The sequence below is a fragment of the Phacochoerus africanus genome, chromosome 14 (assembly GCF_016906955.1).
Source record: "Phacochoerus africanus isolate WHEZ1 chromosome 14, ROS_Pafr_v1, whole genome shotgun sequence".
Taxonomy (NCBI): Eukaryota; Metazoa; Chordata; class Mammalia; order Artiodactyla; family Suidae; genus Phacochoerus; species Phacochoerus africanus.
The window spans coordinates 37,480,279-37,495,074 of NC_062557.1; the positions used below are offsets into that span (position 1 = coordinate 37,480,279).

Here is a 14,796-nt window from a genome sequence, read left to right on the forward strand (position 1 = left end):
ACTCCTAACCCATGGTTTTGAGAGTAATTCCTAGTAAACTCTGTATGGGATGAAAAATTTTATAGCACTTGGGGAAGCTGGGCCTGAAACCAAGGAGAAAATTTTAAAAGTTCCTATGTATTGGGAGTTCTCATCATGGTGTAGCAGAAACGAATCCAACTAGGAACTATGAAGATGCCAGTTCGATCCTTGGCCTCAGTGGGTTAAGGATCAGGTGTTGCCGTGAGCTGTGGTGTAGGTCATAGATATGGATCTGGCATTGCTGTGGTTCTGGCAAAGGCTGGCAGCTGTAGCTCTGATTTGACCCCTAGCCTGGGAACCTTCACAGGCTGTGGGTACAGCCCTAAAAAGCAAAAAAAAAAAGTGTATTAGTGCTGCTCCAAGTCTCTCCTTATAAAGTTTATATTCTATTCATTCTTGAGTATTTTGTAATAATTTACTATTTTATTTGACAAACTTGAATGCCAACCAAATCCCACCTTTCAGATGGGGCCAGTACTACAAAGAGATAAAACAATTTGCTTCCAATTCTACTGTAAATCAAGTGGGTAGATAATCATCCAAGTTGCCTTTAGATACTGATTATTTAGGACAATAATAATGCCAAGGTATGTTGCAATTAAACTCTTGAGGGTCTTTTTTCCCCGCAGCTGAACCCTGTTTTAGGATTCACTCCCTATTAATTACCATAATCTAACTACAGGCTAAAGATGACTGAGTTTTGTCTGGAGCCTTATGTCTATGCTGAACTAATCACCTGGAAATTAAAGGCTTTGAACATTCCCAACCCCCTTATTCATGGCCTTTTAGTAAGGCCTTTTAGCAATGAAACTAATCTGAGGTCTTAAAATTAACTACCTCACAGTGAACTGGAAAGGGCAGCACTGTGACTAATGCCACGCTGCTGATCTGGTCTGCCAGGAAAGATGAGTAGAGAAAGAGTTAGTACCTTCTCCCTTTAGCAGGGCATATTGTAATTTGTTGGTTTTAGGAACTAAAACCCTTTTGCTGGCCCTGAATTACCTAAGTGGCACCTTGAATCTAATCTAATCCAAAGGGTTATTTTTCAAACAAATGAGTGTTTTTACTTATCTAGAAGCTTATGCTTTGACTTTCAGGGTCAAGACTAACGAAAGCAAACAGAATAGGGTGGAAAAGCAAAGAACTGCAAAGTATTCCACTGTAGGCATATACCATATTTTATTTATTCATCTGTGTGTTAACGGACACTTGAGTTGCTGCTACCTTTTGGCTCTTGTGAATAATGTTCTATAAACAGATGTATAAATATCTGTTCATGTCCTGCTTTCAGTTCTTTTGAGTATATACTCACAAGTGGAATTGCTGGATTCTACTGTAAACCCGGGAAATTGATACTTTGCAGCAGCATGGACAAACCTTGAGGACATGCTATATAAAATAAACCAGTCACAAAAAGAGAAATACTGTACAATTCTGAACTCTAGAGCTATTTAAAAATGGCTAGCATGGTCAATTCTAATATATTTTACCACGATTAAAAAAAATAATTAAAAAAGCAAGGAACTTTGTTATCAGTCGTATAGCCCTCACATTTCTGGTGGGGAGCAACTCTTGCCAAGCAAGCTACGCCTTTGCAGAGCAGCTTCCAAAGACTGTGTACAAGAGGCAGGCTCAGAGTGTAGATGCGCCGAGGACAGCTGGGTCTGCGCATGTGAAAGGAACTGTGGCCTTAACTGGGGTGGGGGGATGGGCCAACGTGAAAAAGGAGATACTCTAAACTTTGTCACAAGGATTTACTTTCCTTAAGGCGCTCTCCCCTAGGATAAAGAATTCCCTTGTGACAAGAAATCCTTGAGACTCTCCTTTCACAACTTCCTCCCAATCAAAAATGTCCCTAACGTTGGGAATGTCCTAGCTGCCCGCTTTCTTTCATGAACCGCACCCCTCGTACCCAGGGTCCCTAAGATTCCATTTCTCTTTCAAAATGGGTCTGGACAACAGCCAGACCTTCAGTCCAGAACTCAAGCCCCGCCCGGCGGGCGCCGGAACCTGTGGGCGGGAGGGACGGCCTTGAGCGCCCCGGAAGTCACGGGCCCCAGGCAGGCGGAGACTCCCAGGCCTCGCGGCTTCAGATTGGCTGGAAGGAGGGGATGATGCGTTACGCGCGGGGTCCTGCCCCGCCCCTACGCCCCTGCGCGCGGCGAACGTGGGGGCGGGGCGGAGTGGATGGCCCCCGGCGGCCATTACCCGGAACAGTCCCCAGCCTCGGGTCAGGTGACCCTCGGCGGGGCAGACGGGAGGGGAGGAGGGAAGAGGGCGTGAAGAGGGAAGGGAAAGGAGGGGAGGAGAGAGAAGGGCGGAGTAAGAGGGAGGGGAAGGGGGCGGGGTGGGAGCGTGTCACGTGATTCGGCATGGAGGCGGTGGCGGCGGCCGGGAGGAGCCGCCGGGGCAGAAGCCGCACTTGTTAGTGTTGGGGGAGGAAGGGGCCGGGGGACTCCGACACCGTCAGCCAGCGACGCCGAGGAGAAGGCGGGAGGGGGGTGGGGGCGAGAGCGGGCTCCGACCCCCGGCCGAGGGGATGAGGGGAGCATGGGCGCCAAGGAGTCACGGATCGGATTCCTCAGCTACGAGGAGGCGCTGAGGAGAGGTGAGGGGGGAGGGGTCTGGGCGAGCTGCCTGGGAGGCCGGCGACGGGCTGCCCAGAGGGTGGGTGACCGGGGAAGGGGAGGGGAGCTTGAGGGCGTGGGGCGCCCGAGGCGGAAGGGAAAGGAGGCCAGCGATGGAGATATTGTGGGGGAGAAGGGTCGGGTGGGAGCAGTATTTGGGGATTGGGACCGTGTGGACGGGGGCGAAGCTTTCCCACAGAGAGTGGTGCCAGGCGCTGGCAGAGCACTGCCCGTGCTCTCTGGTGGCGTTGTTATCCTGGATGTGTCCAGCGAAGTCTCCTCCCCCCTTTTCTTGGGTGGCACCAGCCCTTCCAGCCCCCCTCATCCTTTACTGCCATTTTCTCCTATCACTGCTTCATAAAACGCTCCAGCAGCATCCTAACCTCGTACCTAACAGCTCCTGCTGGAAGGAAGAGGGGAGGTGGCTGCAAAGCCCCTTTTTTGCTATTAGAAGCCTTTTCCAATTGTGGAATCTCTTCCTTTTCCGAGGGCCTGTGCCAGTCTCTTGGGGGCTGTCACCACCCCCTGCCTGCCTCCCCCTCCCCCTTTGGGTGGCCGACTTTGATAAGAACGATCAGCAATTGAGTTGTATTTGAGGTGAGATGAGTCTGGACAGCTGGTGCCACAAGACCTTGTGTTCAGTTTCATCTCAAACGTTGGTCAGAGCCTCTCATTGCACTTGATCCCCAGCACTCACCCCCCCCCCCAATAAGATGGCATTCGGAAATCCAGCATTCTGATATTGTGTTATAGCTGCCTTTAGAGACCGGCCTTGCTGCCAGCTCTAGCCTGCTGCTTATTGGCTCTGATGCATGGTTATGTTGTTAACAGCCCCAACCCCCTACCACTTACTCTGATACCGCTGTCCATGATCACTAAAGCACACGCTAACTGGAAGTGTCTGTTGCACAGTTTATAGCCGGAATGTGACTTAATTTTTCATGACTGGGGTTTGTGTGTGTCTGCCTATGTGTGCTTGTTATTTCTTTTTGACATTTAAGGGATTTTCTCGGTAAGAAGTGAAAAACACTAAGCAGGTGCTAGGTGCTAGGCATTATTATTAACAGGTTTCTAAGTCAAACCCGCCGTGCTCCGCGTGTTGGTTTTAGTAGTTAATGGTATAAAATTAAAAATTAGATTACAAGACACGCATTCAAAACGAGAATTTCGCACTGAACTCTTGTTCATATATAGGAAGGAGAGGGGTAAGTTCAGTGGACCATCACCTGAAAATAGGTACAGAATTTAGATGTATTCTTGTGGACTGAGCAGAATAACAAAAACCTGCTTTTTAGGTCTTTCCCCCCCCCTTGGGGAACAGTAACTGATTGTTCTTATGGACAATCTCGCCTGAACTTTTTTTCCTTACTTCAATATGAGAAATATTCCAAATTCTTGATGTGTTTCCAGCTCTAGTAGGCTAGTCATTTCCGGGATGCTGTTGAGCCTGACAGGTCTGGCCTCAATTAGGCAATGGCTTACATGGCATGAAAGAGAGCATCAGTCAAACTGATACACAGCTTCAAGGATCAGAAGTGTTTAGTTTCTTAAGTTTGAGGCGGATGTAGCTGAAATTAAAAGATGTATTCTGAAATTAATTTATCCAACTCTAGCCTTCCTACTTTCATATAAAACTAACCTTCTACCTTTGTAAGTATAAAGGAAATTAATAGTTGGGGCATTTTAAACTGATTTGCCTGAAGGGCTTTGTTCAGTTTGTTGGAAAGTGTCTGCCTGTTGAATTTTAAAACATGTATTTGAAGAGGTAGCAAAATGTTTGTTAAAACCTTATTTAACTGTTATTTGAATGAATTCGTTTTATCAGTTTTGTTGTGCAGGAAAATTAAGGCAAGAAAGAGAAGCAAGTTGATAAAATAGCATTTCTAAATATAAACCAGGAGCTTTTTTTTTTTTTAAGTGTAATTCTTTCGACCATAATAACCATTTACTCTATAAAGTTAGACTTTAATATAGAATTTCTTTTAGTAAGGTTTTAGTAGGAATTTATAAAGCGTTTGATAGAGCTAAAAATGGTTCGAGAACTTTTGGGGGGCATGTGAATAATCCAAATAGGTACTAAAAACTTCCATTTCTTAAGCTTATCTGCTTGCTTATATTGTATGAGGTGAATGGGGAGGGGGAGAGAATTGGACAAATACACAATGTGTGTTATATGAGTCATTGTACAAGTAAAAAGCAAACTTGATAAACTACTGAAATACCTGTCTGCTTGGCTTTACCTGAAAGTATTGGGCACGAAATGGGGCCTAACTATGATTGGGTAGTATTAAAAAAAATAGGCAAGTACATATTGCCACCTACAAAAGTGGAGTTACAGGCAGTTTATCTTGCAAATTGGGGCCTTGGAAATGGAGTGTTATGTTAATGACAGATAACACTCATTGGACCTGAGTGAAAGGGCAGTCTGGTGACTTATTTACATTTCAGAAACTCTAGAAATTAGAAAGATTGGTTTTGCATACTGTTTTAGCTTGACTGCTTGTCAGTTTTATAAACATTAATAGTGTCCTTAAAGTATACCTTAATATTTCTTTTCTAGAGAGAGATATTAGTGGTAGCTTTTATTTTTGGCTTGATCAGTCTTACTTGATTCTGGTTAAATTGCATGTATTTTCTAAAGTGTACCTACTGTACTTCACCGGTAGTGAGAATTTTAGCAACTAAGTTCTTAATCTCTTTACTTCATTTCCTTATTACATCTAAGTTTGGGGCTTGTGTATTCCTAAAAATGTATTTTAAATTCTTGGAACATAACATTAAAAAAACATTGAGGAGTTCCCGTCGTGGCGCAGTGGTTAACGAATCCGACTAGGAACCACGAGGTTGCTGGTTCGGTCCCTGCCCTTGCTCAGTGGGTTAACGATCCGGCGTTGCCATGAGCTGTGGTGTAGGTTGCAGACGCGGCTCGGATCCCGAGTTGCTGTGGCTCTGGCGTAGGCCGGTGGTTACAGCTCCGATTGGACCCCTAGCCTGGGAACCTCCATATGCCACAGGAGCGGCCCAGGAAATAGCAACAACAACAACAACAAAAAAGACAAAAGACAAAAAAAAAAAAACCACATTGAATGAAAGAAGTCGTAGTTTAGAGCATTTTAGAACTTTCAAGAAACCTTAAAAATCTTCCTCACCAGTTATTCAATTCTTTCTTCCTGCTCCTCTCTTCCTCTTTTGCATCATTTTGGAAACAGAATTATCAGGATTTTTTCTTTGTTTTTTTTTTGGATTCATGTTTTTAGGTGTCTCTTTGGTCACACATTCAGCAAATTTTTACTGAGTGCTGGCTGCAATTTAGACACTGAAGAAACAGAGGTGACTGAGATCCACTCTCTTATGGCCTGGGTCAGTGATCTCCACTGAAGTGTATATACTGCAAGGTGTATGTAGGACTATCCATGGGAGGTGGGAATAAAAATTTTACAACTCTTTTAAGGTTCTACTTTGTGTTTGTATGATAATGGACATATTTTCAAAATGTAATATATGTGTATTTAATTTATAAACGATTAACATACAGTATATTAAGTGATACAGAATATTAAGTGCTAGTGTGCTATAGGAATGCAGAGTGTTTATGGAAGTATTTGGTGGCCTGGAAGTGTCCTGTCATTGTACTTATTTCATAGTATGTGCTCAATAACTATATGTTAAGGAATTTAATTTCCTATCACTTCAAGGTTGTTATGTCTGCTAGTGGAATAGTGAAACATGTAATACTTTTCATTTTACTTATCCACCAACCCTAATACGCTCTAAAACATTGACTCCCCAACCAAGATTTTCTTCTCCAAGTTTTATAGTATTAATGTTAAAATTTCTTTAGTATTATGCTACCTATGATGTAGTGTTAGCTGATTTAGTATAACATATCATTGTATAAATGAAAATTGAATTTCACAGTTGGTACCTTCTGGGACTCAGTATTCTTTTTTATTACAGCACTGATTTGGCTTCATCTAAATTTGCTAAATTTACCACTGGATTCTCAGGCATTAGTGTGGAATGGTAGGTTTGGGTCACTCCTTTTGCAAGCATACCTACTCAATTGGTGTTATGTGTGTAGGAGAAAAATGAGGCGGTTTTACATTTGTCTGCTTATACGTAGTCACAGAGTAGTAAGAAAGGTACTGTTCTTCATAATCGCTGCTTTGACACTTGATATGGAGTGTCAGCGACAAAGAGGAGATGAATACACCAATGAACCCTGGATTTGGGAAGGATAAGCAGAATGAGGTGACATCACTTGATGGTTAATGGCCTCCCCATTTACCAAACTGGACAGCTGTTGTTTGTTTTTTCTTGTTCATTGTTTGTCTTTGTGCTTGGTGAGTGAGACTGCACAGTGACAGCATTCAACATTGCCTTTCAGAAATATGTGTAAGTCACTTAGTGTTGGGAATGTGGTGACCAATCAATAGCCAGGTGTTTTCTCCAGAGAAAGGAAAGATTTTTGGCACTTGATTTTATAATAAGTCACAGAAGAAGTTAGAGAAGTGATTATTATTCTTGCTGTGACTGTAGAAAACTCTGTTTTTTGGAGCACTGGAGAGAAATGCTGAGAGTTTAGAATAGATGCTCCAATGGTAAACAGCTGCAGAGGTTGGGAGATTTTATTTATGAGTTAAAAGTTGGTGGTTTGGAGATCCTGTCGTGGCTCAGTGGTTAACGAATCCAACTAGGAACCATGAAGTTGTGGATTTGATCCCTGGCCTTGCTCAGTGGATTGAGGATCTGGTGTTGCCGTGAGCTGTGGTGTAGGTTGCAGACGTGGCTCGGATCTGGCAGTTGCTGTGGCTCCGGCGCAGGCCGGCGGCTACAGCTCCAATTGGACCCCTAGCCTGGAACCTCCATGTGCCGAGAGAGTGGCCTAGAAAAGGCAAAAAGACACACACACACAAGTTGGTGGTTTGATAGTGGTACTGAGAAGACTGAGATGGGACTGACAGTTCTTTTCATACTGTTTCTAGAAAGCATGGCTTCTCTTTTCAGGGCTTGTTTATGCTTCTCCTTTTACCTTTTGGGCTTTATGATACTTGTGTTTATTTTATTTTATATTTTGGCCACACCCACAGCATGTGGGAAGTTCCGGGGTTAGGGATTGAACCTGCACCACAGCAGCAACCTGAGTCACAGCAGTGACAATTCTGGATCCTTAACCTGCTGCAACACTGGGGAACTCCTATTTGTGTTTAAATTGAGCCACCCACTCAACTTATTCCCTTTCTTCTAATAATAAAGAACTCTTGGAGGTTAGAGGTGGATAGTTAATTATTTGACACAAAAACCTGATAAAACCAGCTTAATGGTATTTATTGTTATAGTCAAAGATTTGTCTTTTAGAAGACCCATCTATTCAAAGATGAAAGCCTTCCCTTAACACCTCCCCCCCTTTTTTTTAGAGATTTAATATTAACATAAGGCTCTCTTTATTTTAGGGAAATCCCAAGTCCATCACTATCTTGTGAACAGGGGTAAGGAAAATTGATGGTTGTTGGGGTCTTTGATACTGGACTTTATTAAAAGCAATACTGTCCTAAAATGAGGATTACAAAGGAAGTTCTCCTTCTGTTTGTAAAGTTAGATGGTCTTAGCGTCTTACCCCTTGCAGAAAAAAAACCATGAGCTTTCCTATGGTGCCTTGCCTTTTCCTAATGACTTGTGAGAGTCTAGAGAGATTGCATTGTGCAAAGGACCTTTCTATAAAGGTAGCCCTCTCCTGGTCTTTCCCATAATCATAAATGGCATGGCTATTCCGATCGCTAAAGCCAAAAATCTATGGACATCCTTAATTCCTCTCTCTGATCATCTGACCTATCTTTTTATCCCCAGTTTGAGTCTATTGCTTAATCCTGTTAGCTTGATATCCAGTCTGATCTGTGAACTTCTGCTCATCTTCACTGCCACTACTCTAATCCCAGCTGCCTTCATCTTTTGCTAAGATACCATGCAGTGGTTTCCTGGTTTCACACAGCAGCCAGTGTAAACTTAAAATTCAAATTAGATCCTGTCATTCCTTTCCTCTCAGCCTGTTTTCCTTTCAGCCTAGAAAGGCTGTTTACAAATTTTCACATGTCCGGCTCATTCTTCATACCTTAAGTCCCAGCTCTGCCTCAGCTCAGCCTTCTCTTATCATCTTCTATGAAGTGATTTTCTGTCAGTATTGCAGTACAATATTAGGATCAGTATTATGACCTACTGTTCTGTGTAGGTCATGATTTGTGATTATCATGTTTATTGTCAGTCATGATACTGAATCCCCAGTGCCAAGATAGGTGCAGTGCCTGGTGTATCTTATGCTCAGTAAATATTGTATGACAGGGTAGCTCTGTAAATCATGGAGAGGAGATTTGGAGAACTGTATAATGTGTGTGAGGTTGGGGGGTGAAGAGTCAAGTGCCGACAGGGATTGGGTATATGGAAAAATATATATCCATTTCAGAATTTCTTTTTTCTTTTTTTGTCTTTTTGCCTTTTCTTGAGCTGCTCCCGCAGCAGATGGAGGTTCCCAGGCCAGGGGTCCAATCGGAGCTGTAGCCATAGGCCTACGCCAGAGCCACAGGAACGCAGGATCCAGGCCGAGTCTGCGACCCGTACCATAGCTCACGGCAACTCCGGATCCTTAACCCGCTGAGCAACGCCAGGGATCGAACCCACAACCTCGTGGTTCCTAGTCGGATTCGTTAACCACTGTGCCACTACAGGAACTCCCATTTCAGAATTTCTTTTCCTTTCGTCAACTGAAAATTTTTGAAAAAAATTGCTGATGGTAATGATGGTTAAAAAGGCCTTAAAAGTAATAATGTAATTTTGTCTGTTTAGTTCAGATATTTAAGTTGATATCTAATAGGGAAAATTCCTAGGTAGTTTATTGTGTATTGTGTTTTATGAACACTAAAGAATGTCTTTTGGTAGTATGTAATATTTAATAATTTTGCTTATGAAATGATTTTTTTTTTTTTTTGGTCTTTTTAGGGCCGTACTCGAAGCATATGGAGGTTCTCAGGCTAGGGATTGAATTTGAACTACACAGCTGGCCTACGCCACAGCAACATGGGATCCCATCCACATCTGCAACCTACACCACAGCTTACAGGATCCTTAACCCACTGAGCAAGGCCAGGGATCGAACCTGCATCCTCATGGATGCTAGTCAGATTTGTTTCCACTGAGCCATAATGGGAACTCCATGAAATGATTTTTTTGCAGTGATTTTTTTTTAATACAGTGATCTCCATGTATTTTTTTATCTATGGTGATAAGTATCATTCTGTTGCCAAATGTAACGTTAGAATTCAGTCCCTGGCCTGGAACTTCTACATGCCACATGTGTGGCAAAATACCAAACAAAGCAAAAAAACCACTTTAAGCACATAAGTTTCCTCACTCAGTGGGTTAAGGATCTGGCGTGGCTGTGGCTGTGGTATAGGCCAGAAGCTGTGGCTCTGATTCAATACCTAGCCTGGGAACCTCCATATGCCGTGGGAGTGGCCCTAAAAAGCAAAAAAAAAAAACCAAAAACCAAAAAACTAAGATGCTTTTTCTTACACTTCAGGGCTAATGCTTTTTTTTTCTCTTAGTCTTTTAGTTTTAATTTTTGTTGCAATGACACATGCATATAATTTATTTATTTATTTTTTTGCTTTTTTTTTTAGGCCTGCACCCATGGCATATGGATGTTCCCAGGCTAGGGATTGAATCGCAGCTGCAGCTGCCAGCCTGTGCCACAGCCACAACAACATCAGATCTGAGCTGTGTCTGTGACTTACACTACAGCTCAAGGCAATGCTGGATCCTTAACCCACTGAGCGAGGCCAGGGATCAAACCTGTGTCCTCATGGATGCTAGTCAGGTTCATTAACTGCTGAGCTATTTAATATGCTATGATTACTTTTCCTTTCCTGTACCCTTGATTTCCTTTTAAGTATTTCCTTTAAAAATTGTTTTTTAGGAGTTCCTGTTGTGGTGCAGTGGTTAATGAATCTGACTAGGAACCATGAGGTTGTGGGTTCCATCCTCTGGCCTTGCTCAGTGGGTTAAGGATCCGGCGTTGCTGTGAGCTGTGGTGTAGGTTGCAGACGTGGCTCAGATCCCATGTTGCTGTGGTTGTGGCGTAGGCTGGTGGCTACAGCTCTGATTAGACCCCTAGCCTGGGAACCTCCATATGCCGTGGGAGTGCCTCAAGAAAAAGGCTTAGGTTTCTATTTACTGTAATTCAATGCCCAGAGTTCCACTAAATGTTAAATCTACTTCATATGTTCATATACATCAAATGTTTACTGAGTTCATCATATTAGAAAAAACTTTTCCTAGAGCCTTCTTGCCTGTTCTGGTCTGTGACTTTTTGCCCTTGTACTTAAAGCATAGCTGCCATTCTGGGATCTTCCTTCACCATTATCCTGGAGGTTTCCTTCCCTGTCCTGTGTTGGGTCCTGTTTTCTATATCCCTCGTTTCCTCTTTCTTGAATAACTCTTCCCTTTTGGTTGAGCTTATTCCCTGGTGGCTTCCTGAAAAAAAGGTGCATTGGGAGGTAAAGTTTTGAGACCTTTTACTCCCAGGCTAGGGGTCACATCAGAGCTACAGCTGCCGGCCTGTACCACAGCTCATGGCAACACCAGATCCTTAACCCCATGAGCGAGGCCAGGGATCGAACCTGCATCCTCATGGATCCTAGTCTGCTTCGTTACTGCCGAGCCACTATAGGAATTTCAAGAGCCTATGTTTTTACCAACTAATTTTTTGTTTTTAAATGGTGTCACCCACAGCAAATGGAAGTTCGTGGGCCAGGGATTGAATCTGAGCCTCAAGCATGCTGCAGCTCTGGCAACTCTGGATCCTTTAATCCACTGCGCCAGGGATTGAACCCATACCTCTGTAGCAGCTTGAGCTGCTGCAGCTGGATTCTTAACCCACTGTGCCAATTATCTTGAAGTTCCTTTTTAATAATCTTTACACTTGATCTCCAGTCACATGGGTCTTGATTTAAGGCTCAGGGGAGATTCATTGCAGTGATCAGAGACTCGGGTAGGAGGAAGACAGTGCCTTAAAATGCAGTTTTTATGATCAGGTAGCATTAGACAATAAAACTCTATGAGGGCGGAGACATGTGTGTCTTACAGCTTTATCCTTAGCACTTGCACAGTGCCTGTCATGTATTAACCACTTAAAACGTATTTGCTTTGTATCAAAGCAATCTTTTCTGAAAAACAGATTGAATTTGTAGAGGAAACTAGGTTCAGAATTTATATGTGTGCTCATGAGTGTATGCCCAGAGGCTTAAAACTCATATTTTCACATCTGTAGTATATATGTATTTAAATACATATTTTGCTTTTGAAAAATGGCCCATTGTATTAGGCACATTATGTTATTTTTGGCTCTGGTTTCAAGTTGGTTTTGAAATCTGCTGGTGAGCAGCTGTGGTAGGTTTAGAACAGTTATTTAATAAATTTGGTTTAGAGATTCTCTATGTAATCATCTATAAATGAAATCTTTCACTGTATAGAATTTTATAGATTGGAAGTTATTCCTTTTGTCAGAGATACTGATTTGGAGAATACCTCTTTACAGCTGATTATGGAAGGACAAATTGCTTATTCTTTATAGGCTTAGAGATATAAGTAAGGAGCAATTACCTAGTGATGGAAACATTTTATATTGTCACATCACTGGTACCATAGAGATTCAAATTGAAGTTGACAGAAGATTGCCACGCAAATATATTTAAATAATAACGAAATCAGACATCAACTGAATGAACACTTGGCAGTGATTAACATCTCATAGAAAAAATGTTCCATTTTGAGTGGAACATATTTCTTATATTATTTCAATAGAGTCCGAAACTAAATGCAGCTTATTTTTCTACAGATCTGATCTGCTTATAGAGTGCATGTCTCTGTGATTCACCCACAGGCCCATGCCAGAGACCTAGTCATCAATTGAGACTCTTCCTTTTTCCCCCTCTGTTCACATTTAATCAGTCACAGTGTCCCTTTGGTGCTGGTGCTGCCTTATTATCCTGTTTCTTCTCCACCTTTAAAGTCATTGCCTTAGAAAAGGCCTTTATCTGTCTCCTGGACTATTAGTCTCACATCCTTCTAATCCAGTATTTATTTTTCCACCAGAATTGTCTTTTGAAATACACATCTGGTCATATTACTCAGGTGCCTTTCAGTGGAAGGTACCCAAACCCTATGGTTTGACGTCAGTCTTTTTTAGCATGGCAGGCCCTGGAAGTTTCTGTCCCTGTGCCTCTGAAAATGTTGCTTCCTAGATCTTGGAATGCCTCATTTTATTACTTATATACAGTAGAGTGCCCAAATCTCACTGCATAGCTTGAAGAAATTTTAGGTATGTACCCAAGTAACCGCCATGCAAAGTCAAGATAAAGAACCATTTCTAGCACCCTAGTAGGCTCCCTCCTGCCCTCTCCCAGGTGATACTACCCCTTGGAGGTAACTATTGTTTTGACTTCTGTCACTGTAGATTAGTTTTGCCTTTTTTAATTTATTTTTTCTTTTTATGGTTGCACCTTGGCATATGGAAGTTGCTAGGCCAGGAACTGAATCTGAGCTGCAGCAGCAGCAATGCTGGATCCTTTAACCCACTGCACTGGGCTGGGAATTGAATGTGCACCTGCAAAGTGACCTGAGCTGCTGCAGTTGGATTCTTTTTTTTTTTTTTTTTTGTCTTTATAGGGCTGCTCTTGTAGCATATGGAGGTTCCCAGGCTAGGGGTCTAATCAGAGCTGTAGCTGCCAGTCTACGCCAGAGCCACAGCAACTCAGGATCCGAGCCTCGTCTGCGACCTACACCACAGCTCACAGCAATGCCGGATCCTTAACCCAGTTTGTGAGGCCAGGGATCAAACCCGCAACGTCATGGTTCCTACTCGGATTCATTTCTGCTGTGCCACGATGAGAATTCCAGTTGGATTCTTAACCCACTGCACTACGTCGGAAACTCCTAGTTTTTCCAGTCTCATATAAATAGAATCGTATGATATTTACTTTTTTTTTTAGTGCATGGTGAACTCTCTTTTAAAAATAATTAAGGAGCTCCCATTGTGGCTCAGCATTAATGAACCAGACGAGTATCCATGAGGACTCAGGTTCGATCCCTGGCCCTGCTCAGTGGATTAAGGATCCGGCATTGCCGTAACTGCATTGAGGTTGCACACGCGGCTTGGATCCCGAAGTGCTGTGGCTGTGGTGTAGGCTGGGGGCTGTAGCCCCAGTTCCACCCCTCTAGCCTGGAAACTTTCTTGTGCCAAGGGTGCAGCCCTAAAAAGACAAAAAAAAAAAAAATTTAACTGAATGAATGGGACATTTTAGAGCCTTTTAAATAATGGAGATAGCTGACAAGATAAAAGTACTAGTAATAGCCTGGTAAATTGTATTCTTACATGATAAATTATGGTTGTTTTATGACATTTATGCAAATATTTAAATGTTCCAGGAGTGTAAACATTTAAAATTTGGGTTTAAAAACTGGCTCTAAAGTTAACTGAATCCATGAAAGTACTCAGTAGAAAATACGAAAGAAAACAGAAGCACAATCTTCTATTCAAGGACTAGTAGATTTGTAATTTGTGTTATAATTAGCACCTTTATCTTTTTTTTTAATTTTTATTTATTATTATTTTTTTTTTGTCTTCTTGCTATTTCCCTGGGCCGCTTCCGCGGCATGTGGAGGTTCCCAGGCTAGGGGTCTAATCAGAGCTGTAGCCACCGGCCTACACCAGAGCCACAGCAACGCAGGATCTGAGCTGCGTCTGCAACCTACACCACAGCTCACGGCAACGCCGGATCGTCAACCCACTGAGCAAGGGCAGGGACCGAACCCGCAACCTCATGGTTCCTAGTCGGATTCGTTAACCACTGCGCCACGACGGGAACTCCGATAATTAGCACCTTTAATTGAGTGCCCACTTTTTGCAGATTAGCATTGGTTTGGTTTTGAGACACTGATACTTCTCATAAACAGTAAATACTTACTGGTAAGAATAGGAAACAAGGGAAATTCATGTCAAATATCCGTGTCATTTTGAGAAACTTCTTTTTTTGTCTTTTTATGGCTGCACCGACGGCATGTAGAGGTTCCCAGGCTAGGGGTCGAGTTGGAGCTGTAG

The 14,796-nt window shown here is 42.7% G+C and overlaps 1 protein-coding gene across 2 annotated transcripts in view; it reads left to right on the top strand.

Annotated features, from left to right (window-relative positions):
- Positions 1-2,391: 2,391 nt before the first annotated feature.
- USP32 (ubiquitin specific peptidase 32) overlaps positions 2,392-14,796 on the top strand; it is a 216,698-nt gene continuing 204,293 nt past the window's right edge. Inside the window, exon 1 of one of the 2 annotated variants that reach the window (XM_047759224.1) lies at positions 2,392-2,629. In XM_047759224.1, the coding sequence (XP_047615180.1) occupies positions 2,572-2,629 (58 nt within the window). In that variant the 5' untranslated portion in view covers positions 2,392-2,571. The remainder of the gene's footprint in view (positions 2,630-14,796) is intronic. The other variant, XM_047759225.1, reaches the window with a different exon arrangement.